Below are 27,643 nucleotides of genomic sequence, written 5' to 3'. Positions count from 1 at the left end.
TGATGAAAGATTTACAAAGAGGGTATATGTGTCAGAGGTGGAGGGAACAAGAAGTGGGGAACCAAATTGGAGGTGGAAGGATAGAGTGAAAAAGATTTTGAGCAATCAGAGCCTGAACATACAGGAGGATGAAAGTCATGCAAGGAATAGGGTGAATTGGAACCATGTGGTATACCAGGGTCAATGTGCTGTCAATGGATAGAAGCAGGGCATGTGAAGCATCTAGGGTAAACCATGGAAAGTTTTATGGGGCCTGGATGAGGAAAGGGAGCTGTGGTTTAGGTGCATTACACATGACAGCTAGAGACAGTGTGTGAACGAACATGGCCTTTGTTGTATTTTCCTAGTGATACCTCTCGCATGCGTGAGGGGAGGGGGGTGACATTTCATGTGTGGTGGGATGGCGATGGGAATGGATGAAGGCAGCAAGTACGAATATATACATGCGTATATATATGTCTGTGTATGTATATGTTGAAATGTATAGGTATGGATATGTGTGTGTGTGTGGGCATTTATGTATATAGATGTGTATGTGGATGGGTTGGGCCATTCTTTCATCTGTTTCCTTGTGCTACCTCACTAACGCTGGGGACAGCAACAAAGTATAATAAAAAAATGAAACATATGTAATTGTCTGTGTATGTATATGTTGATATGTATATGTAAGTATATGTGCGTGCATGAGTGTTTATGTATGTACATGTGTATAAGAGTGGATGGGCCATTCTTTCTTATCTGTTTCCTGGTGCTGCCTTGCTGTTGTGGGAAGTGGCAATCAAGTATAAAAAAATAAATGTATGTGTGTGTGTGTGTGTGTTTGAGTGTCTGTTTGTGTGAACAAAAATGGCATTCCTGTAGGAATTTCTGTAAATAATGCAGTCATAGAAACTCAAGGCTCAAACAACTAGCATTCTTGGTAAATTTGTTGACCTATGTACAGAGGATAATCCACTGACAACTCTTAGAAATGTACATCAATCTTAATTTTCTCAAGATAATGGCAACAGTTTATTAAAAAGTATGGCAACAGGCTCAAATGCTTCTGGCCATAATTCATGACTACCCCACCAATCACCTCCCATATAACTCCCCAATTACCTCCCTGAAATCCACAACTTTGTTAGCCAGACCCAAATGCACCTGCCTTTAACACTATGATATACAAACAAAAGGTCACAATATGGTAGCTAAATTTTCAAGCTACGGAAAAACATCTGTTGCCAGACTGGTTCAGCGAGACTGGGACTTCCGTAAAACCTAACATTAAACCAAACAAACCATGGGTGACGAGAGATATGATTTACTCTGAAGACAGAAAAAAAAGAGACCTAATAAATGAAGATGCACAAAATGTAATTCAATACAGGACTGCTAGGAAAGAAGAGACCATAATGTCTCAATGCATCTCATGATCAAGTTCTAATTAGAGATATGGGAAAATTACATAGTTTTTTTACATACAAAACTGCAACAGTTATGCAAGAACCCGGAGAAACCTTTCTACCAGCACATATCAGAACTTTGTTCTGGTGTCTTCATGGACCAATTAATGAATCTCCTCCTGATGACAGGGGAATGGATGGATTGACACCATATGAAAATTAAGGCCATAGCAAAAACACACTGGCACCAACTTTGGACAGGAAAATTACTCCTTAAGTATTTTCTGCAAACAATTCATCTGCTTGACCCTCAGCTACCAGTATGCCCCACCTGCCTGGTCGTTCATCCTGTCAAAAGCAGATTATAACTAAGCTGCAAACCACACAATACAGAGCACTTGCAATAATCATCAGTTAAAAACACTCAACATCTGCATAACAAATCAAAAATTATTCAAAAAGAATCTCTCTGAAATATGCTTGATACCACTTAATCACCATCAATCAACACCCACGTAGAAGAAAGTTTACTCTATTTCACACCAATAACTTACAGAAACAGATTCCCCTCTCCTCGAAAAATACAATAGAGAAAAAACACAAAACCACCACCATCCCAACCAAATTTTAATCCATCTCCATGCTGCACTCCTGGGCATATAGGAGTTGCACTTTATCATCTACATTTTGAACATAAACTATCTTTCCAATGTTATCAATACCAACATATCACAAGACCCCTCGTGTTCAATATGTAGCTTCCATACTGAAGACACCCAAAACTTACAACTCAGTTATCCTGCACTCACCCACATAAAAACAAACATGCAACATCACCACACTTCATGACCTGAAGTCCCACCCAGTAGGTGCTTCTGGCTTCCTCAGTGCTGCATATACCCAAAGAAAGGGATCCTGAAGCAGGAAGGTGAGGTACATATATATATATATATATATATATATATATATATGTATGTATGTATACAGGCATCTTCTTGTTTACATAACAAAATATTAACTTCTAGTTAAAAATATCTTACTCAAATAGAAATAGAAAATACCATATTAACACAATACTACAGCTACTGGATTTACTATGAGGGTATACCAAAATGCATGAAAGCATTTAAACTTACAGATTTTTGGATATAAGAAAATGTACAATGAACAAGAGCAACAATATTATTTTTGATTTTGAGCCTTCTGATGATGTGTGACATTTCAGATTTCCAGACGTATCTCTCACATCTAATGTTTATCGCTTAAACATAACTTCCAAAATACAATTATTTCCATACTTGTTCATCTTTACAGGATGACTCATTATATGGAGGTGAGAAATATCTAGTGACCCCATCTGATGACTTAAAATCAAAGTTTAAGGAATAACAACTAAGGAAATGCATTCCAACAACATTTTCTGAACATACAACTTAAATAAGAGTAAGATGACAAAACTAAACTTTGATTGGGCAAGACTGGCAAAATCTATTCTACATGCTAAAAACTACAAACCTGCTTCGGTAAAACAGCATCCAAGCTGCTTGAAATCGGCTAAGAGAAGAATGAGGGTTAAAATAACTTGGTAATACATAAATGCAGTATCTTATGCATGTTAATCATAACACAAAACTGCAGAAGCTGTAATAAGTATCTAAGAACAGCCTTAACTCATCTGGTTTTTATGCATGTGTTTCAGATACCTAGTACTCATGGAATAACTCTTGAAAGACAGTATTTTTTCAGTGCCCAATAATAAAGAAACCTGAATTCATTTGTTTAATTAAGAATACACCTCTGGGGACAGCTCTAAGAATATAAAATAAATATGCATCACTAAATACCTTCAAGACAATCAAATACAATACGTTTATGGAGAGAAAGCTTTTGGTCTGATAATGTGCGAAAAAGAAATTTGGAGCTGATCAGTTACTCATATGTAACACTAACATGAGCAATTATCATCTGGTACTATATACTATTTCTAAACTTATCCTGTAAATATGACTTTTTTAAAAGATTATCTATATATGTACTTTCTATCTATCTATCCATCAATCTTAGTTTAGTTTCAACTCTTTTGGTGTGCACTTGATTTTTTTTCTTTGTCTTCCCCAGTGTGAATAAAAATAGTAATTCTTTTTCAATTCACTTACAAAGAGCAGCACAAAAAATATTATCTTCTTTTTCTCAAAAATTACGACTTCACCTCCTAATCTAGGAAAAACACAATGTCTAAGACTGGCCAAACCTGTGTAAGGAAGTTACAGAAACTTACATTTAACGTTATATCTATATGATTAAGTGCAGAAAAATTATCAAAACCACAGGATTTTCTTGGGTATTACTACTGAAGCATTAAAAGTTTAGGTAATAAACATTATTTAAAGGACTGGCCAATCTTAATCACTAGAAGCATGGAAAAGGCAGGGGCTCGGTGATGGGCCCTTTGGTTTGGGGTAGACGCCAAGAACTATCACATGCTTTCTCCAGATCCATAAATGCTGTATAAAAATAATTCTGTTTCTCTCACCATGTCTCACATGCATTCTTAAATTTAATGCAAACACCTAATCAACACATCTACAACTCCTGAATCAAAATTGTTCTCCCCCAGTCTCATGCTCTGCATTTGCCTTCACCCTCACAATCAGCATTCTCCCATACAACTTACCAGGTACACTTAGCAAACCTTATACCTCTGCAGTTCTAGCACTTACCTTCCCTTCATACAGTGGCACTATACATGCATTTTGCCAATACTTAGGTACCTCAACATGATCCATACATACACTGAAACCCATAAACAAATCAAACAATTATGATGACATCACATATCCCTGCTGATGACCAATCTTCACTTAGAACCATTTTCTCTCCTCTCTTCCTACTCACACACATGCCTTACACCTTTGATAAAGATCCTCATGGCTCCCAGCAGCTTTTCTACCTAACAGTATATTCCTAAGACATTTCACAAGGAATCTTTATCAGCCCTATCATAAGCTTTCTCCACATCCATAAATGCTATATACAAATCCATCCATTTCTCTAAGTATTTCTCACACACATTTTTCAAAGCAAACACCTGATTCACACATCCTCTACCTCTTCTGAAATCACACTGTTCCTCCCTAGTCTGATGCTCTCAATCACTACCCCCCATACAACTCACAAGGAACACTCAACAAACTTATAACTCTGTAATTTGAACACTCACCTTAATCCCCTTTGCCTTCATACAATGGCATTATATATGCATTCTGCCAAGCCTCAGGCACCTCATCATGATCTACACATACATTGAAAACCCTTACTAGCCAATCAACTACAGAGTCACCACTTTTCTTTATAAATTCAATGGCAATACCATCCACTCCAGCCAACTTGCCACATTTCATCCCATATAAAGCTTTCACCATCTCTTCTCTTCACCAAACTGCTCTCCATGACTCTCACTTTGCATACCAATCCCAACCTAAACACCCTACATCTGCCACACTAAACAGTCCTTCAAAACACTCACTCCATGTCCTCCTCACTTCATCACTACCAGTTACCACTTCCCCTTTTGTCCCCTTAACCAATATTCCTATTGGTTCTCTTGTTTTCTGCACATTATTAACCTCCTTCCAAAACACTTTATTCTCCATAAATTTTATTGATAATTGCTCACCCCAACTCCAATTTCCCTCTTTTTCAAACCCTGCACCTTCCTCTTGAACTCCTCCCATTTTTGCTCATACATCCCAAAGCCATATGCATTCCTTCTCTGTAAGTACTGCCTAAACGAATCCCCTTTCTCTTTTACTTGCAAATTAAATTTTTGCCATTCCTGTACTTGTAGGCAGTGCCAGGAACAGAAGAAGAAATGGCCTTATTTGCTTATATTTACTCTTTAGCTGTCATGTATAATGCATCACAACCAGAGCCTTCTATCCACAATCAGACCCCACAGATCTTTCTGTGGTTTCCTCCAACTGCTTCAGCCTAGTAACAACACATCATTCCCACATCAAATCAAACCACATCATTCCAATCTGCTCTATTCCTTGCACTCCACACACCCTCCAGCACATTCAGGTCCCAAGCATTCAGAGCACTGTTCACGCAATCCATCAACCACTTCCTTCCTTTCTCCTCGTTCCCTTCATTTCTGACACGTATACCCTCTTAGTTATCCTTTCCTCACTCATTGTCCCCATTTCAGCACTCTCATACATACATATATCACATGTATAACTGTGATTCCACTACAACATACATACATACATATGTATGAGTCTGCCCGCACACATACATATACCATGTGCATCATAGTGATTCTATTGCAACATACATAAATATGTATGTACACACTCCTTGGTTTATTGGGGAGAAGGGCTAATTCATCATATCTACTTTGGAATTTGTCATTAAACATATTGCAAACACTGAAAAACTACTGTTACTTACATTTCTAATGCAATTCCATTAATTATGACACTTCTGATATGTAGTTATGCACATCAATAGTGGCAGAATCACATATGCGTATCTATTTACAGAAACTGCAAACCAATTCGGAGAAATCACACTTACGGGTATGCTGCCATTGTTGCCAGCTTGGTGTAGATATCTTTCTTTGGTTGGAATGCCGAAGAGAATGTATGGGGTGGAGGAATCTTGTGCTTGTGACAGAAAGAGATTGGCTGATGGATATAGTCCTGACGTGCTGTAGACATGTCACTCTTATTGGCCACAAACAATACTGGGATTGATGTTTCACTGAAGTATTTCTGATGAAAAGAATGCAGGAGTTCAACAAAGCTTCTAATCCATATCATGTACAATTTTCCACTGTCATGTAAAAAAAGAGAATTCATAAAATTCATGGCATATTTCACTTAAGTATAATATTTAACTGGCAATAATGTTGTACGCATTTACAGTATTATTACGACTTTCTTAAACATCTATGTTAATCAAATGTCAAAGATCCATTGGCATGTATAACATCTGGGAAAGACTTCAGGAAGCTGGTTTGGTTATCTTCCATTAAATGAATTTATCAAAAGACACTATTTTCCAGTTTTGAATGAAGAATGATACCATGCAAGTTCAATTCATATTTCATGAATATCAAGAAATTTGTCAAAAAAAGAAAAATGAATAAAATATGCACCATGCATGAAATTAGCACTGATATCAGTCACTTATGATCTGAAAACTCACCAAGTATATCCTAGCAACATATTCAAATGATTTTGGATTTGAAATATCATACACTAAGCAGGCTACATCACACTGGACTTCATTGGGCATGAGGGCATCAGTTATGTTGTGGACATCTATATCATGCAAAACCAAATACTTTTCTTGGCCATAAACTTGCAAGGTACTGATGGTGTGCCGTGAAAGTCTATCACCGGGAATATCCTGCACTTCCTGTTGAGAACATAGGGCTTTACGGCATTATGAAATTCAAAACATACAATTCTCCATCATTTGAAATAATATACAGCAATCCACAAAGCAAAAGATATGCAAAAAAACACAAATTAAAAAAGTGGAAGGCAATAGAGGATGAAAATGTTTATGAGTGATATAATAGGCTGTATGCAAAATGTTTATGAGTGATATGATAGGCTGTATGCAACTTATCCAACCCATGGATTTGAGAAGACTCATGATAACAGAGACAAGAAAAATGGTTTGATTGAGTAAGTAATGAAAGGGTAAGAGAGAGGTGTGCAATTAAAAAGAGTGTGATGTGAGAGAGCAGAAGAGGGTGTATTGAAATGGTTTGGAAATATGGAGAGAATAAGTGAAGAAAGGTTGACAAAGAGGATACATGTGTCAGAAGCGGAGGGAACAAGGAGAAGCAGGAACCCAATTAAATTGGAGATTGTAGGATAGAAAATGATTTTGAACAAGTAGGGCCTGAATATGCAGGAGAGTGAAAGGTATCCATGGAACAGAGTGAACTGGAACGACGTGGTAAACTGGGGTCGACATGCCATCAATGGTCTGAACCAGGGCATGTGAAATGTCTGTGGTAAACTATAAAAAGGTCTGCGGATAGGAAGCAGTGGTTTTGGTACATTACACATGATAGATAATTAGTGAGCAGATTTGGCCTTTCTTTGTCTGTTTTCTGGTGCTACCTCACTGACACTGGGGTGGTGAGGCTGTTTCCTGCAGGGCAGGGTGGAGCCGGAAATGGATCAAGGCGAGAAAGTATGAATATGTATATGTGCATATATGTATATGTGAATATAACAACAGGAAAATGAAACATGATAAGTTCCCAAGGGTACTTCCCTGTACTGATATCATCAGGGAAGATACAAGAATGAGACAGAAGATATGTAAGTCAGTTGATATACAAAGGACCCCAAGCTAGATACCCATTATATCGACCAACCCTTATGGGAGGATAAATAGCTGTGTTGACTGTACAATGACTGTCACAACCAGGATTCGAACCCATGCACTTGAATCTGGGAGGCTGATGAATGTATCATGGTCAAATATGCTACCCGTTACACCATGGAAGTATTAAATAAAAATGAGACTCTTGATTAGTCAAAACCAAGTCAGCCAATGGTATGACAGCTGAAACAGTCACTCCCTCCAATTTAGTAACAAAGTATGCCTAGTGGATGGTCATTCAGCTGTTGAATATGTCATGTCAGAGGGGTGGAAATGCATGCAGCTAACTTATCTAAATAAAAAATACAAGATAAAGACAAAATGGGTTCTCATTCACTTTAACAGTTCAACTAAATCAACCTGCCATCAATCTTTATGTTTTCCAAACTACATGCTTTTTACTAATATTTCATATGGCATGCACTTTCCCTTCATCTCTTTCTGTCCAAACTAATACTGTATGCATTTTAAGTATTTTTTCATTATACATGATCGCCATTTCCCACATCAGCAAGGTAGAGCCAAGAAACAGACAAAGAAAGAATGGCCCATCCACTCATATACACATCTTTTTTATCACTGTTATTATAATTATACATAATTATAATTGCTGTTTCCTGCATCAGCAAGGTAGTGCCAGGAAACAGACAAAGAATGGCCCATCCACTCATATACATGTATTTTACCTGTGTGTCGTACAATGCGACTAAAAGGGGAGGGCGCGGGGGGCTGTAAATCCTTCCCTCGTTTTTTTTTAATTTTCTAAAAGGGGAGGAGAGAAGGGGGCCAAGTGAGGATATTCCCTCAAAGGCTCAGTCCTCTGTTCTTAGCGCTACCTTGCTAATGCGGGAATTGGCAAATGGTATGAAAAAAAAATATCACCATATACATACATATACACATGTATATATTCATACTTGCTTGCCTTCAATCATTCCTGTCACTACCTCGTTCCATAGGAAAACAGCATCACTATCCCCTGCTTCAGCGAGGTAATGCCAGGAAAACAGACAAAAATGATCACATTCATTCACACTCAGTCTCTAGCTGTCATGTGCAATGCACTGAAACCACATATACATAAAAGCCCATACATGCACATATACATATCAACATATACATACTACACAGACATATACACATGTACATATTCATACTTGTTTGCTTTCACCCATTCCTGGTGCTACCCTGTCCCACAGGAAACAGAATCGCTACCCCTCTGCTTCAGCAAGGTAGCACCAGGAAAAGACAAAAAAAGGCCACATTTGTGGATGGGGCATTAGCATTTCCGTTATTCATGTGCCTTATTTACATTTCAATGTACATTATGAATCAATTCAACACTTTTAGTTATCAACTCAAATCATTTCATACACAACATTTTCACAATACTAAACATAAATAAAAATACTTCTTTTTCAAATATACTTGGCCCCTGAGAACCCAAGGCCCCTGTGACCCTAAATTCTAAAGTAAGGATACTTTACCTCTAAAGTTCTGCCGAGGAGTCCTTGACAGAAGGTTGTCTTTCCAGCATCACGAGGCCCAATAACATGGCACTGGTACACATTCCGCATGGTTTGCTTCTTTTGAAGGTCTATTCGTTTCTCTCGGGTCACTGTCACATTAAAGAGCACAATGAGTTTTATCATACATTCTTATATAACCAAAGTTACTTTCCATCAGTATACAACCACATGAAATATGGGGCCTGTTTAAGATAATTTCTCACTTAGTAATGTGCATTACATTCAACATCAGATAACAGGACAATACCTGTGATAGCAGAGAGCTGATTGTCATCACCTGAGCCACAATAGCCAAGGTAAGCAAAGTATTCTAAAGTTCTCTGAATATCTAGTAGGGTCCAAAGAGTCCACTGGGCTAAATAGCCCTGTAACGTAATCCATCCCTGAAGAAATATAGTAATGTTGTCAATGATATTTCCTATTAAAGTTAAATGAAAAAGTACTACTTTGTAAATAACAAAAGAAATTTTCCCAATTTAATGTCGATACAGTTTTCCATCTAATGACAGCTTGCAAAACATATAAGAACATAACTCCAATGCAACTACACTAAAGCTTACCTTTTCGTTTGTGTGAACTGAATTAAGGACATCTGGACCCCAAGGCATGACAGGACAAGTGGAGAAGAGATCAATGAGCTCCTGTGGGCTTAATGCATTGTCCTTGTCATGATCATATTTTTGAAACAGACTTGTAAGGAAGGAATAGCCAGCATGATTAAGCTCTGTGCTGCAACCAGGTGGAACTCGCAGGCTGGATGGACAAGGAATAAACAATATGAATAAAATAAATTTCCCTGCAATCTACCCTTTTCTGCTACCTCATGCATGCACGGGGGAAAGGGGGTGCCACTTCATGTGTGTCGGGTGGCAACGGGAATGGATGAAGGCAGCAAGTGTGGATGTGTACATGTGTATATATGTATATGTCTGTATGTATAAGTATGCATATGTTGAAATGTATAGGTATGTATATATGTGTGTGTGGGCATTTATGTATACACATGTGTATGTGGGTGGATTGGGCCATTCTTTCGTCTGTTTCCTTGCACTACCTCACTAACGTAGGAGACAGTGACCAAGTATAATAAATAAATATATAAACTAGGTTAAAAGGAAACATACTTCCTTCCTCAAACTGCCCTTCATCCTTTTTTCTGAAACTGGCATGCTTTCATATTCTCCTGCCAAAAATTCTAAAATCTTTTACCAAAAATTTACGTTCTTTACCCTATGTTCATAATCAGTCATCACTTTCCATTAAAATTCAGCTTCTTTCCATAAAATCTTTTAGTTGTCTTCATCATAATCCCAATAACCTTTTTCTCATTTTACTAAACCTATTCTTATAATGACACTAATCATGGTATGATTGCAACTGTTGGTCATCTGAGAGGGAGGAAGCCACTGTACTTGGTAACTTTATTTTTCATTTCATGATTCTATAATATCTAACAGTTCATGATAATTAAATCTAAGGTTGACTGTCACATGTGGAGAGAAAAAAGAAGGAACTTTTGGTTGACATCCATTATGAAATAGCTGAAATGCAGAATTAGTTAATTAGGATTTTGCTTACATTTTTTTCTTGGCAAAGCAGGTGACTTACGGTGGAAATAAATAGTCCTTTGAAAGTTGAAGGTTGTCGTTATAACCAAATTTTCTTAAAACAGTCCATGTTGTCTCATGGCGACCACGCTGAATAAATAAGCGATGAAGGAATAGGAAGCCACGTAGAGTAAGGGAATCAGCATGAACACCATCGGATACATTTCGTCGCACAACTGTCTTGAGCTCTTCCAATGCCTGTCAATAAACAAAAATCTTGATAGTCGCACTTCTTTACAAAAAAATCTTATGAAGATATAAAAATCTTACATTTTCAAGCCTAATCTGTATAGCCATATCCATCAAACTGTTTCTCTTACTTAAATCTAGGTATCTCTTTCAAATATTTATATTCAAAGAACCTAAACACTCAGATATTCTTATAATACAACTATTTAGTGGCTGTTTACCACATGAAAAAAAGTGAGCTTGGAAAAGAGACTTGTGCAAAAAAATACCAAAAGAGACAGTGTGTGCAGAATACCAAAGGTAAGAGTAAATGAAGCTAGGGTAGTGGGTGAGGAATGGGAGGGAAGCAATGCTAGTATGTGCAAGAGAAGTGAGACATGAAGGAGGTGGGAAGTGGGCATGTGAGAAAGGCTAGAGTGGTAGGATGACAAAAGAGAAGAGATGAGAGAAATGCATGGGTGATACAGAAAAAGTGTGTGAGTGACATGGAGATGTGCAAAAGAAATCAGCAAGAGGTCAAGAGGAAGATGCTGGGGCTGAAAAAGAGGGCAAATGAGAGTTGGGTGAGCAAGTATCAGCAAACTTCAGGAAGTATAGGATGTACTGGAAGGAGTTTGATAGAAAAAAAACATGAGAACACATGGGAACATCGGTGAAGAGGGCAAATAGGAAGGTGGTAACAGACAGTGCCTAGGTGAAGAGGAGATTGATTGAGTACTTTGGAGGTGTGTTAAATGTGTTTGATGACATGATGACAAATGTAGGAGGTTTGGGTTGGGGAGGTATGCGAAGTGAGAGTCATGACAACTGGTGTAGTGTTTAAAAGGTGGTGGTGAATGCCTTGCATAAAATGAAATATGGCAAGGCAGCTGGAGAGGATGGAACTGCAGTTAAATTTCTGAAGAAAAGGGATGACTGTGTTGTTGATTGGTTTGTTAGAAATTTCAATGCACATATGAATCATGGAGCCAAATGTATGTACAATGCCACTGTATAAAAGGCAAGAGGGATAGAAGAGAGTGTTAAGATTACAGAGGTATATGTTTGTTGGGTGTACCTGATAAGTCATATGGTATAGTGGTGACTGAAAGGGTGTTGGCATGCTTAAAAAATCAGACTTGGGAGGAACAATGTGATTTCAGTAGTAGTAGAAAATATGTAGATCAGATGCTTACTTTACAGAATGAGCATGTGATATACTTTCACAAATGGAGGGATTTGCGTGGCATTTATGGACCTGGAGAAAGTGTGTTAGGTACAAGAAGTCAGTAAGAACATTATGTAGGATCCTCAGCAAACACTGCACTAGAGTTGTCCTCTGCCATTGACTTGTTAAGAGTGAGGCACTAAAGGCTAAGAAGCAGCACTGAAGTTCACTAGCCATGGAGACTCTGTTGCCATGGTCACCATCTTGAGGAAGTTCCAGTTGGGAACATTTGTCAGAGATATAGATAGCTAGCTGGCTAGATGGACAGAAAGCTTGTTATGGTAGAATATATGATGTGAGAGGAAAGCTATTAGAAGCAGAAGTGTATACCAAGAGCATAAAGTATGTATGCAAGAAGGTAGAGGGGAGGGTGAGTAGTCCCGGGTGAAGGTGAATCTGAGGCATGAGTATGTGATGTCATCATGGCTGTTTAACCAACTGATGGATGCTGTAGTGAGAAAAGTAAATGCAAGAGTCTTGGAAAGAGGGACAGGTATGCAGTTTGCAGGGGGTGAAAGGGCCTGAGAAGTGATCTGATTGTTGTTTGCTGATGAAATGGCATTGGTGGCAGATTTGAGTAAGAAGCTGGAAAAGTTGGTCAAGTTTGGGAGAGTGTGTGAAAGGAGAAAATAGAGAGATGAATAAAAGCTTCCAACAGATTTCCAAAAAAAGTCCCTCATAGTCATGGGACTGACCATAAAGGAGATAATTAGTATGTGATACATATACACACATCATACCTGAGGGTTAAGAGGAGCATTGAAGCAGCGTCGCTGGAAGGTGTTGAGTTCTTGGTCATTAAGCAGACCATCATTATCAGTGTCACAAACCTGTATGGATGAAGTCATTGTTTTTATGTACCTCTTTTAACTATATAAACATGAAGTGATGCATTTGTGCATAGCTATAATATAAACTCAAACTAAGTTAATAAGAAGTTTTTCATAGCAACCAAATGCATGGGCAAATAACATACTCTAATCAAGGCCATCTCAGGTGAAAGAAAAGTTATATAAAAATAAAAATTAATGAGAAACTAATATTCTTTACATGATTTCTGAAAATCAATTCTGATTATTTCAATATCTTACGATTATATTCCCTCAACAGAAAGAAGAGTTCCAGTTTTCTCAATCTATTAGCCTCCTCAATAAATTACAGCCATTTAGCATTATGCTTCTAAGCTTATATTACTGTGATCAACAGTGATGACCCAGAATTACTTTTAATCTGAGTATGTGAAGCAGGGATGCCCCATGGCCTCTTATTAGTAGAGGGTTTGTGGTGATGATCAGCAATTCTTTAATGGCCTCTTACTGGCCAATACATCAGACTCCAGCTTCTTAATCAACTTTAGTTTTTGCACAACACACAATTCATTTGCTATATTTTCATATCTCCATCTTTAGGGGCAATGGTTGCTTAGTTCTCTCCATTTTATATGTTAATGATGCAAAAAAGAAAGAAAAAACACTGACATCAAAGCAAAACATGCATAGCATCAATGATGTTGTTGTCAACAGGGTTCGAGAGGGATGCCGGCACTTGGCTCAAGAGAAAGATGCTGGACCAAGTCCATTTCAGTATCAACTACTTTCTTGCAACTGGTGAACAGAGTTCACTGTTTCCAAAGTCTGTTGAGTTGAGGTTTGACTAAGAGAAATGTCATCCAAATCCACTATCCACCAAACTATCTACATCTCTGATGCCCATTCCCTTCAGGAACTCCCATCAGGTAGGTGGCCATAGCAAAAGTCTCCACTTATCCATCCTTTGCATACACTATTCTATGCATTCTTCCACCATTTCTCTCCTTCAAGAACTCTTCTACTGTATTTCCCCAAGTCACAGGTGGTAGTCTCACACCAACAATTTCAATTGTACTATCATATAATCTCCTTGTAAAACCCAGTGTTATGTTCCTTCAACGTGCCCAAATCACCTCAAAGTATCATGTTTCTCCCTGTAATTCCTTGTGAGTTTTCCAGAGAGTGATGGTATTCTTGATAAAAGTGGCTTGCTTAGAAATACATCTTCATCCTCCACAAGGTAAAAATATTCATGACAAGAAAATGAAAACTTCATATAAGTACATCTACATACTCACCTTAAAAATTCTAATCAGTGCTTTCTTGCATTTTTCTGTCAGCTGAAATCAGAAATACCAAATAAAAGTACATAAAAAATCAGTTGAATATATATTCATTATTTACAAATGACTACATTAAACCCATCAAAACTTTAATCATCATATCACAAACTTCATAAATAATTCTAAAAATACTTTAGCACTATATACTTCTTAACATTAAGTGGTACTGCTAAAGAAAACAATGATTCTGAATGCTTACATCTCTTTCTTCTAGTATATACAGAGGAGATGTTGGGTGAAGTACAGCCTTCTGAGCATAATAAAACATTTCAGATATGTTCTTCAGTGTTCTTGCTGAGCACTGTATAGAATAAGAAAAAAAGAGTGAACATACAGTACAACATACAAATACATTCTACTGTATAACAAATAGTCTTAAACTAAGTTCTGTCTCTGTTAGTTACTTCCTTCTATTTTTTCCACTTCACTTCTCAAACTAATTTTTTTCTACTGTTGGTACTACCCAATTTATAAGATGTGTTAGGTTCTAACTAATACAGAAGAATGCTGTCTTTCTGTGTCTGAAGAGCTTCACTTCTTAAAGGTTCGTGGAGAAGACAAGTGCTAGAGTCACTATTGAGAAAATAAAAGATCAGAGTGGTTTTATTAAAGGATCTGTTGATCCCTGATCTTATGATTCAGATATCAACACAGTTCAGAACTTCAGTATACGATCAATGTAACAAAGAACATCCAAATAATTGAGGAAGGAAGTTTTAACATAAAAATATTTGTAATGCAACAAAAGAATAATTCACTATGTATAACTAGTACAAATCTTAAACCAGTTTTCATGTATATTATCATTCATTTTGCTTTGTCACTGTTTCCCGCGTTAGCGAGGTAGCGCAAGGAAACAGACGAAAGAATGGCCCAACCCACCCACATACACATGTATACACATACACGTCAACACACGCAAATATACATACCTATACATCTCAACGTATACATATATATACACACACAGACATATACATATATACACATGTACATAATTCATAGTCTGCCTTTATTCATTCGCATCACCACCCCGCCACACATGAAATAACAACCCTCTTCCCCCAAATGTGTGCAAGGTAACGCTAGGAAAAGACAACGAAGGCCACATTTGTTCACACTCAGTCTCTAGCTATCATGTAATAATGCACCGAAACCACAGCTCCCTTTCCACATCCAGGCCCAAAAGAACTTTCCATGGTTTACCCCAGACGCTTCACATGCCCTGGTTCAATCCATTGACAGCACGTCGAACCCAGTATACAACATCATTCCAATTCACTCTATTCCATGCACACCTTTCACCCTCTTGCATGTTCAGGCCCCGATCACTCAAAATCTTTTTCACTCCATCTTTCCACCTCCAATTTGGTCTCCCACTTCTCCTTGTTCCCTCCACCTCTGACACATATATCCTCTTGGTCAATCTTTCCTCACTCATTCTCTCCATGTGACCAAACCATTTCAAAACACCCTCTTCTGCTCTCTCAACCACACACTTTTTATTACCACACATCTCTCTTACCCTATTATTTACTTACTCGATCAAACCACCTCACACCACATATTGTCCTCAAGCATCTCATTTCCAGCACATCCACCCTCCTGCGCACAACTCTATCCATAGCCCATGCCTTGCAACCATGTAACAATGTTGGAACCACTATTCCTTCAAACATACCCATTTTTGCTTTCCGAGGTAATGTTCTCGACTTCCACACATTCTTCAATGCTCCCAGAATTTTCACCCCCTCCCCCACCCTATGATTCACTTCCGCTTCCATGGTTCCATCCGCTGCCAAATCCACTCCCAGATATCTAAAACACTTCACTTCCTCCGGTTTTTCTCCATTCAAACTTACCTCCCAATTGACCTGTCCCTCAACCCTACTGTACCTAATAACCTCGCTCTTATTCACATTTACTCTCAGCTTTCTTCTTTCACACACTTTACCAAACTCAGTCACCAGCTTCTGCAGTTTCTCACATGAGTCAGCCACCAGTGCTGTATCATCAGCGAACAGCTGACTCACTTCCCAAGCTCTCTCATCCCCAACAGACTGCATGCTTGCCCCTCTTTCCAAAACTCTTGCATTCACATCCCTAACAACCCCATCCATAAACAAATTAAACAACCATGGAGACATCACACACCCCTGCCGCAAACCTACATTCACTGAGAACCAATCACTTTCCTCTCTTCCTACACGGACACATGCCTTACATCCTCAATAAAAACTTTTCACTGCTTCTAACAACTTGCCTCCCACACCATATATTCTTAATACCTTCCACAGAGCATCTCTATCAACTCTATCATATGCCTTCTCCAGATCCATAAATGCTACATACAAATCCATTTGCTTTTCTAAGTATTTTTCACACATTCTTCAAAGCAAACACCTGATCCACACATCCTCTACCACTTCTGAAACCACACTGCTCTTCCCCAATCTGATGCTCTGTACATGCTTTCACCCTCTCAATCAATACCCTCCCATATAATTTCCCAGGAATACTCAACAAACTTATACCTCTGTAATTTGAGCACTCACTTTTATGTATAGGTGATTATACAGCATATACACTATCAACTATTCCTTAGAGCTCTAGCTAAATCTTCCCAATTCATCAACACAGAAAAATCGAGATTTCTGTTTTTACTATCATGGGAAAGTCATGAGAGCTTCATTACCTTAGAAATACAGAAATGCAACATGATCTGACAATAATAATAAAAAAATAGAATAAATACATAAATAAATAAAAATACTTACTTCTACACAAGTCTCAATTTCAGGATATTCCATCATGGTCTGCAGAACAATCTGCAAGAAATATTAAGATAATGATCAGTATCATGACGTACAGTTTGTCCATAATCTTCCAGATTTACTTGTGCACAATATGAGAACTATATGGGATGGAAGAGGTTGGTTGAAGAGCAGTGATAATATATTGGAAACCATCTGATAGAGAGGTGGAGAAAGGTCAACCTGGTATATGTGAGCAGTACTCCATAACCAGATGAATGAGACCCATGTTAATATGTAATAGAGGTTTAGAAAGAAGATAACTGTGGCACCTCTACAACACTACTACCTTTCAGGTTGCACATTTACAATGTTCATTGTAGGTATTCTCCCCTTACCAGAACAGATATGTTCCTAAAAAGATAGGAATTAATCTAAACTCTAGTAAGTGAAACCAGCTTTCCTAAGGATTCCATTATGTGATTTAAAGTGGTACAAAGAAAAAATTTGGCCCCATAATACAAATATGTTCTAGAATACTGAAAACCTTTTTCAAACACATACAAGGGGCCCCGACTTATGGGCATGCAACCTACAAACACCCATACTTAAAGATGAGCTCCAAAAAACAACATCTAATTCCTAGCCTGACATACAATCAATTACTCATACTTACGAACCATGGAACTGCATCTCTTTTTCATACAGTGTTACCTAATATGTTCTATTAACTATACTTACTTCAGAATACAATATCTACAACATTATCAGTCAGGTATGAGTATTTACTATAATTTAAGGCATTTCTTTATACTGTCCAACTTAAAAACAGATAGACTTACGAGCAGGGTCCAGGAACCTAATGCGTTCGTAGCCCGGGGACCCCCTGTATATGATATAATGCTTTTAAAAAATATACTCAGTAATACAAAAAGCACGGCACAAAAATATACCTGTATCTTCCACACTTATGGCTGTAGCTGCTTAAGGTGGTTTTGCAGAGATTTGTGGTGGAGTTATTGGAAAGACAAGGAATAGGAAATTGGTTCATCGGTCTTACCCACTGAGTCATCTTTTTCTTTGAAACACAGTGTGGTTATCCTTGAGTGGTTAAAATACTGGGCATGGTTTGTGGATGTGTGAGAGTGATGTCTGGAGCCTGTATGTACCTGATGCACTCCATTAAACTGGAAGTGTACATTGCAATATTGAGAGTAGTGATAATACTGTAGTAAAAAAGGACTTATGGTTTCTTATTATCATTTCCCTTCTTTGCCAGCAACTACCTGAGGAACAAAGTTTCACCTGTTCCACCACTAACTGAGGAACATGGTTGCACCTGACGCATCACTACCTGAGAGAGAGAGAGAGAGAGAGAGAGAGAGAGAGAGAGAGAGAGAGAGAGAGAGAGAGAGAGAGAATGGCTCAATATTTTCATTTCTAATTTTAGATGGATATTCAAAGATTTTTTCTCAACAGATACCAGGCAAACTTTTGGAAATTTGTCAGTTGCAAGCCTCCAAACCAATCTTCTCCAATCATTCCTATCCTCATACTCTCCTTTTTCTATGACTCATCATAACTTACAAATTCAAAATTACATCAAAGTGATTTTAAGTATTCCACTAAATGAAATTGTTCCTGAAAACATACGTTCCATGATAGTGAAATTCCAGTAAATGAGTCATCAACAAGAAGGCAATGCCATCGTGTGGAATTTTACCTAGCTAAATAATTTAAGCTCTACAAAAGACGAAGATAACAAAGGTGATAAAGATAACAGCAAGAGAGTAAAGTAAGCAAGCGCAGCCCTTCTTTGTCTGATGCTGGGGCTATTTTGTAACACAGGAAACAGCAAACAAGTTTGGAAAAAAGAAACAAAGGTAGGAGGGAGTAGGTTTTCTATATATTTCCTCCCTCAAATTCATATAAAGTCTAGCAAGCTGCTTTAGCAAAAACACTAGTCAAATAAACCATACTTTCTATGGATAAAATAATAAAGTCAGCACTAAGAATCAGGGTTAGTCAGTCAATCACAAGTCTATCTTTCTGCTTTTAGATACCTTAAGTATCTAATTATTTATATTTATTGTACTCTGTCGCTGTCTCCCGCGTTAGAGGTAGCGCAAGGAAACACACGAAAGAATGGCCCAACCCACCCACATACACATGATATACATACACATCCACAAACACACATATACATGCCTATACATCTCAATGTATACATATATAAATGTATACATAATAAAGTCAGCACTAAGAATCAGGGTTAGTCAGTCAATCACAAGTCTATCTTTCTGCTTTTAGATACCTTAAGTATCTAATTATTTATATTTATTATACTCTGTCGCTGTCTCCCGCGTTAGAGGTAGCGCAAGGAAACACACAAAAGAATGGCCCAACCCACCCACATACACATGTATATACATACACATCCACATACACACATATACATACCTATACATCTCAACGTATACATATATATATATACACACACAGACATATACATAAATACATATGTACATGATTCACACTGTCTGCCCTCATTCATTCCTGTCGCCACCCCGCCACACATGAAATAACTCCTTCCCCTGCATGTGTGTGAGGTAGCACTAGGAAAGGACAACGAAGGCCACATTCGTTCACACTTAGTCTCTAGCTGTCATGTATAATGCACTGAAACCACAGCTCCCTTACCACATCAAGGCCCCACAGAACTTTCCATGGTTTACCCCAGATGCTTCACATGCCCTGGTTCAATCCATTAACAGCATGTCCACCCCAGTATACCACATCATTCCAATTCACTTTATTCCTTGCACGCCTTTCACCCTCCTCCATGTTCAGGCCCCGATCACACAAAATCTTTTTCACTCAATCTTTCCACCTCCAATTTGGTCTCCCACTTCTCCTCGTTCCCTCCACCTCTGTCAATATTTCCTCACTCTTTCTCTCCATGTGACCAAACCATTTCAAAACACTCTCCTCTGCTCTCTCAACAACACTCTTTTTATTACCACATATATCTCTCACCCTTTCATTACTTACTGGATCAAACCACCTCACACCATATATTGTCCTCAAACATCTCATCTCCAGCACATCCACCCTCCTCCGCACAACTCTATCTATAGCCCACGCCTCGCAACCATATAACATTGTTGGAACCACTATTCCTTCAAACATACCCATTTTTGCTTTCTAAGATAATGTTCTCGACTTCCACACATTCTTCAATGCTCCCAGAGCTTTTGCCCCCTCCCCTACCCTATGATTCACTTCCGCTTCCATGGTTCCATCCGCTGCCAAATCCACTCCAAGATATCTAAAACACTTCACTTCCTCCAGTTTTTCTCCATTCAAATTTACCTCCCAATTGTCTTGTCTCTCAACCCTACTGTACCTAATAACCTCGCTCTTATTCACATTCACTCTCAGCTTTCTTCTTTCACACACTTTACCAAACTCAGTCACCAGCTTCTTCAGTTTCTCACACGAATCAGCCACCAGGGCTGTATCATCAGCGAACAACTGACTTAATTCCCAAGCTCTCTCATCCCCAACAGACTGCATACTTGCCCCTCTTTCCAAAACTCTTGCATTCACATCCCTAACAACCCCATCCATAAACAAATTAAACAACCATGGAGACATCACACACCCCTGCCGCAAACAACATTCACTGGGAACCAATCACTTTCCTCTCTTCCTACACATAAACATGCCTTACATCCTCAATAAAAACTTTTCACTGCTTCTAACAACTTGCCTCCCACAACATATATTCTTGATATTCTTAATACCTTCAACAGAGCATCTCTATCAACTCTATCATATGCCTTCTCCAGATCCATAAATGCTACATACAAATCCATTTGCTTTTCTAAAGTATTTCTCACATACATTCTTCAAAGCAAACACCTGATCCACACATCCTCTACCACTTCTGAAACCACACTGCTCTCCCCCAATCTGATGCTCTGTACATGCCTTCACCCTCTCAATCAATACCCTCCCATATAATTTCCCAGGAATACTCAACGAACTTATACCTCTGTAACTTGAGTATTCACTTTTATCCCCTTTGCCTTTGTACAATGGCACTATGCAAGCATTCTGCCAATCCTTTGGCACCTCATCATGAGTCTTACATACATTAAATAATCTTACCAACCAGTCAGCAATACAGTCACCCCTTTTTTAATAAATTCCACTGCAATACCATCCAAGATGGTATTGCAGATGAAGATGAAGGCGGCAGGTTGGACAGAGATGCCTTTCCATTATGTAACTGAGCAGCTTTCCACTATAATAAATATTGTTATATCCCTACAAAATTCAATATACAAGCAGCAAAAAATCTATTAAGTTGCCCAAGCCGTCACAGCTTACATAAAAAAGTCTACAGTTATCTCTTACACAAAGGGTTTTCATTTCTTTTATACACAGCTACAACTCTGTTTCCCTCTTTACAATCAATTTCATTAAAACTAAGAAGTACAGCACTTACTTCCATGGTTGAGTAATCTACTAGATCAACTTTATTGCCAACTAGAATGACTGGCGTGTGGTGTTGTTGTCCTAAAGTTGATCTTATGAGGGGAAGCCAGTGACCTGTGACCCTATCTAATGTGTCTTCCTCCTCAACACTGTACACTACACATATCACATCAGAGCGGTTGACCTCAGTACGCAGCTGATCAACAGTTTGCTCACGTTCTGGAGTAAAAAGAAATCATTCTGTAGGGCAACTTTTAATGTGTTTTGCATGAACTATTATGTGGTAACTGGAACACAGATAATTTCTGTACAAAACGGTATATAAAATATGATTTTTTCTTTCAATATTTGTTTGTTGTTTCCCATTTCAGTAAAACAGTGTTCTGGAACATAGGAAATAGCCACATTTCTTCACATCTACTAATAAGACCTTCCTGTGACCATTTCATGTACCCTAGTTCAGCGTACTGACTGCAAGTCACCCCCATATACATCCAATTCAACAAAATGTTCTGTCCCATGCATACCTCTCAAAGAAAAACATAAAAAAATATATGACAGACATTAAAAATAAAATTATGAACTTAAAGAAACCCCAAATCAAACTTTCACAAATAATTTAACACATTAATGCATGGTGTGAAAAATCCTTGCACACTTTCTAACTCTCTGCACATTCTTGTGCATGAAACTTAACAATATATCAAATACTTCCATATATAAGTACGATATTACACAAAAAAATTGCCCTCTGCCTGCATCATACATGAGATAAACAGGATTCTGATGATAAAGCAGACTGTATCTTCACTGCAATCCTTTATTCAATTTAAGTATTTATTTATTATCTATTTATTTTGCTTAGTCGTTGTCTCCTACATTTGCAAGGTAGCACAAGGAAACAGACGAAAGAAATGGCCCAACCCACCCCCATACACATGTATATACATACATGTCCACACATGCAAATATACATACCTATACATCTCAATGTACCCATATATATACACACACAGACATATACATATATACACATGTACAGAATTTATAGTCTGCCTTTATTTATTCCCATCGCCACCTCGCCACACATGGAATAACATCCCCCTCCCCCCTCATGTGTGCGAGGTAGCGCCAGGAAAAGACAACAATGGCCCCATTCGTTCACACTCAGTCTCTAGCTGTCATGTAATAATGCCCGAAACCACAGCTCCCTTTCCACATCCAGGCCCCACAGAACTTTCCATGGTTTACCCCAGACGCTTCACATGCCCTGATTCAATCCATTGACAGCACGTCGACCCCGGTATACCACATCGATCCAATTTACTCTATTCCTTGCCCGTCTTTCACCCTCCTGCATGTTCAGGCCCCGATCACTCAAAATCTTTTTCACTCCATCTTTCACCTCCAATTTGGTCTCCCACTTCTCGTTCCCTCCACCTCCGACACATACATCCTCTTGGTCAATCTTTCCTCACTCATTCTCTCCATGTGCCCAAACCATTTCAAAACACCCTCTTCTGCTCTCTCAACCACGCTCTTTTTATTTCCACACATCTCTCTTACCATTACATTACTTATTCGATCAAACCACCTCACACTACATATTGTCCTCAAACATCTCATTTCCAGCACATCCACCCTCCTCAGCACAACTCTATCCATAGCCCACGCCTCGCAACCATACAACATTGTTGGAACCACTATTCCTTCAAACATACCCATTTTTGCTTTCCGAGACAATGTTCTCAACTTCCACACATTCTTCAAAGCTCCCAGGATTTTTGCCCCCTCCCCCACCCTATGATTCACTTCCGCTTCCATGGTTCCATCTGCTGCCAGATCCACTCCCAGATATCTAAAACACTTTACTTCCTCCAGTTTTTCTCCATTCAAACTTACCTCCCAATTGACTTGACCCTCAACCCTACTGTACCTAATAACCTTGCTCTTATTCACATTTACTCTAACTTTCTCCTTTCACACACTTTACCAAACTCAGTCGCCAACTTCTGCAGTTTCTCACATGAATCAGCTACCAGCGCTGTATCATCAGCGAACAACATCTGACTCACTTCCCAAGCTCTCTCATCCCCAACAGACTGCATACTTGCCCCTCTTTCCAAAACTCTTGCATTCACCTCCCTAACAACCCCATCCATAAACAAATTAAACAACCATGGAGACATCACACACCCCTGCCGCAAACCTACATTCACTGAGAACCAATCACTTTCCTCTCTTCCTACACGGACACATGCCTTACATCCTCAATAAAAACTTTTCACTGCTTCTAACAACTTGCCTCCCACACCATATATTCTTAATACCTTCCACAGAGCATCTCTATCAACTCTATCATATGCCTTCTCCAGATCCATAAATGCTACATACAAATCCATTTGCTTTTCTAAGTATTTTTCACACATTCTTCAAAGCAAACACCTGATCCACACATCCTCTACCACTTCTGAAACCACACTGCTCTTCCCCAATCTGATGCTCTGTACATGCTTTCACCCTCTCAATCAATACCCTCCCATATAATTTCCCAGGAATACTCAACAAACTTATACCTCTGTAATTTGAGCACTCACTTTTATGTATAGGTGATTATACAGCATATACACTATCAACTATTCCTTAGAGCTCTAGCTAAATCTTCCCTATTCATCAACACAGAAAAATCGAGATTTCTGTTTTTACTATCATGGGAAAGTCATGAGAGCTTCATTACCTTAGAAATACGGAAATGCAACATGATCTGACAATAATAATAAAAAAATAGAATAAATACATAAATAAATAAAAATACTTACTTCTACACAAGTCTCAATTTCAGGATATTCCATCATGGTCTGCAGAACAATCTGCAAGAAATATTAAGATAATGATCAGTATCATGACGTACAGTTTGTCCATAATCTTCCAGATTTACTTGTGCACAATATGAGAACTATATGGGATGGAAGAGGTTGGTTGAAGAGCAGTGATAACATATTGGAAACCATCTGATAGAGAGGTGGAGAAAGGTCAACCTGGTATATGTGAGCAGTACTCCATAACCAGATGAATGAGACCCATGTTAATATGTAATAGAGGTTTAGAAAGAAGATAACTGTGGCACCTCTACAACACTACTACCTTTCAGGTTGCACATTTACAATGTTCATTGTAGGTATTCTCCCCTTACCAGAACAGATATGTTCCTAAAAAGATAGGAATTAATCTAAACTCTAGTAAGTGAAACCAGCTTTCCTAAGGATTCCATTATGTGATTTAAAGTGGTACAAAGAAAAAATTTGGCCCCATAATACAAATATGTTCTAGAATACTGAAAACCTTTTTCAAACACATACAAGGGGCCCCGACTTATGGGCATGCAACCTACAAACACCCATACTTAAAGATGAGCTCCAAAAAACAACATCTAATTCCTAGCCTGACATACAATCAATTACTCATACTTACGAACCATGGAACTGCATCTCTTTTTCATACAGTGTTACCTAATATGTTCTATTAACTATACTTACTTCAGAATACAATATCTACAACATTATCAGTCAGGTATGAGTATTTACTATAATTTAAGGCATTTCTTTATACTGTCCAACTTAAAAACAGATAGACTTACGAGCAGGGTCCAGGAACCTAATGCGTTCGTAGCCCGGGGACCCCCTGTATATGATATAATGCTTTTAAAAAATATACTCAGTAATACAAAAAGCACGGCACAAAAATATACCTGTATCTTCCACACTTATGGCTGTAGCTGCTTAAGGTGGTTTTGCAGAGATTTGTGGTGGAGTTATTGGAAAGACAAGGAATAGGAAATTGGTTCATCGGTCTTACCCACTGAGTCATCTTTTTCTTTGAAACACAGTGTGGTTATCCTTGAGTGGTTAAAATACTGGGCATGGTTTGTGGATGTGTGAGAGTGATGTCTGGAGCCTGTATGTACCTGATGCACTCCATTAAACTGGAAGTGTACATTGCAATATTGAGAGTAGTGATAATACTGTAGTAAAAAAGGACTTATGGTTTCTTATTATCATTTCCCTTCTTTGCCAGCAACTACCTGAGGAACAAAGTTTCACCTGTTCCACCACTAACTGAGGAACATGGTTGCACCTGACGCATCACTACCTGAGAGAGAGAGAGAGAGAGAGAGAGAGAGAGAGAGAGAGAGAGAGAGAGAGAGAATGGCTCAATATTTTCATTTCTAATTTTAGATGGATATTCAAAGATTTTTTCTCAACAGATACCAGGCAAACTTTTGGAAATTTGTCAGTTGCAAGCCTCCAAACCAATCTTCTCCAATCATTCCTATCCTCATACTCTCCTTTTTCTATGACTCATCATAACTTACAAATTCAAAATTACATCAAAGTGATTTTAAGTATTCCACTAAATGAAATTGTTCCTGAAAACATACGTTCCATGATAGTGAAATTCCAGTAAATGAGTCATCAACAAGAAGGCAATGCCATCGTGTGGAATTTTACCTAGCTAAATAATTTAAGCTCTACAAAAGACGAAGATAACAAAGGTGATAAAGATAACAGCAAGAGAGTAAAGTAAGCAAGCGCAGCCCTTCTTTGTCTGATGCTGGGGCTATTTTGTAACACAGGAAACAGCAAACAAGTTTGGAAAAAAGAAACAAAGGTAGGAGGGAGTAGGTTTTCTATATATTTCCTCCCTCAAATTCATATAAAGTCTAGCAAGCTGCTTTAGCAAAAACACTAGTCAAATAAACCATACTTTCTATGGATAAAATAATAAAGTCAGCACTAAGAATCAGGGTTAGTCAGTCAATCACAAGTCTATCTTTCTGCTTTTAGATACCTTAAGTATCTAATTATTTATATTTATTGTACTCTGTCGCTGTCTCCCGCGTTAGAGGTAGCGCAAGGAAACACACGAAAGAATGGCCCAACCCACCCACATACACATGATATACATACACATCCACAAACACACATATACATGCCTATACATCTCAATGTATACATATATAAATGTTTTTTTTTTTTATACTTTGTCGCTGTCTCCCGCGTTTGCGAGGTAGCGCAAGGAAACAGACGAAAGAAATGGCCCAACCCACCCCCATACACATGTATATACACACGTCCACACACGCAAATATACATACCTACACAGCTTTCCATGGTTTACCCCGGACGCTTCACATGCCTTGATTCAATCCACTGACAGCACGTCAACCCCTGTATACCACATCGCTCCAATTCACTCTATTCCTTGCCCTCCTTTCACCCTCCTGCATGTTCAGGCCCCGATCACACAAAATCCTTTTCACTCCATCTTTCCACCTCCAATTTGGTCTCCCTCTTCTCCTCGTTCCCTCCACCTCCGACACATATATCCTCTTGGTCAATCTTTCCTCACTCATTCTCTCCATGTGCCCAAACCATTTCAAAACACCCTCTTCTGCTCTCTCAACCACGCTCTTTTTATTTCCACACATCTCTCTTACCCTTACGTTACTTACTCGATCAAACCACCTCACACCACACATTGTCCTCAAACATCTCATTTCCAGCACATCCATCCTCCTGCGCACAACTCTATCCATAGCCCACGCCTCGCAACCATACAACATTGTTGGAACTACTATTCCTTCAAACATACCCATTTTTGCTTTCCGGGATAATGTTCTCGACTTCCACACATTTTTCAAGGCTCCCAAAATTTTCGCCCCCTCCCCCACCCTATGATCCACTTCCGCTTCCATGGTTCCATCCGCTGACAGATCCACTCCCAGATATCTAAAACACTTCACTTCCTCCAGTTTTTCTCCATTCAAACTCACCTCCCAATTGACTTGACCCTCAACCCTACTGTACCTAATAACCTTGCTCTTATTCACATTTACTCTTAACT

The 27,643-nt window shown here is 38.5% G+C and overlaps 1 protein-coding gene across 1 annotated transcript in view; it reads right to left on the bottom strand.

Annotated features, from left to right (window-relative positions):
- Positions 1–27,643, bottom strand: part of Miro (mitochondrial Rho GTPase) — a 53,248-nt gene that overhangs the window by 17,653 nt on the left and 7,952 nt on the right. The window contains exons 4-14 of the mRNA XM_071658493.1: positions 24,559–24,609; positions 14,683–14,784; positions 14,439–14,480; positions 13,072–13,161; positions 10,937–11,133; positions 9,889–10,081; positions 9,576–9,711; positions 9,287–9,417; positions 6,600–6,812; positions 5,967–6,163; positions 2,901–2,939 (exon numbers count right to left, since the gene is read on the bottom strand). Coding sequence (XP_071514594.1) covers positions 2,901–2,939; positions 5,967–6,163; positions 6,600–6,812; positions 9,287–9,417; positions 9,576–9,711; positions 9,889–10,081; positions 10,937–11,133; positions 13,072–13,161; positions 14,439–14,480; positions 14,683–14,784; positions 24,559–24,609 — 1,391 coding nt within the window. The remainder of the gene's footprint in view (positions 1–2,900; positions 2,940–5,966; positions 6,164–6,599; positions 6,813–9,286; positions 9,418–9,575; positions 9,712–9,888; positions 10,082–10,936; positions 11,134–13,071; positions 13,162–14,438; positions 14,481–14,682; positions 14,785–24,558; positions 24,610–27,643) is intronic.

This window comes from Panulirus ornatus, chromosome 66, assembly GCF_036320965.1.
Source record: "Panulirus ornatus isolate Po-2019 chromosome 66, ASM3632096v1, whole genome shotgun sequence".
Lineage (NCBI taxonomy): Eukaryota > Metazoa > Arthropoda > Malacostraca > Decapoda > Palinuridae > Panulirus > Panulirus ornatus.
This window is presented reverse-complemented; position numbering and strand designations above follow the sequence as displayed.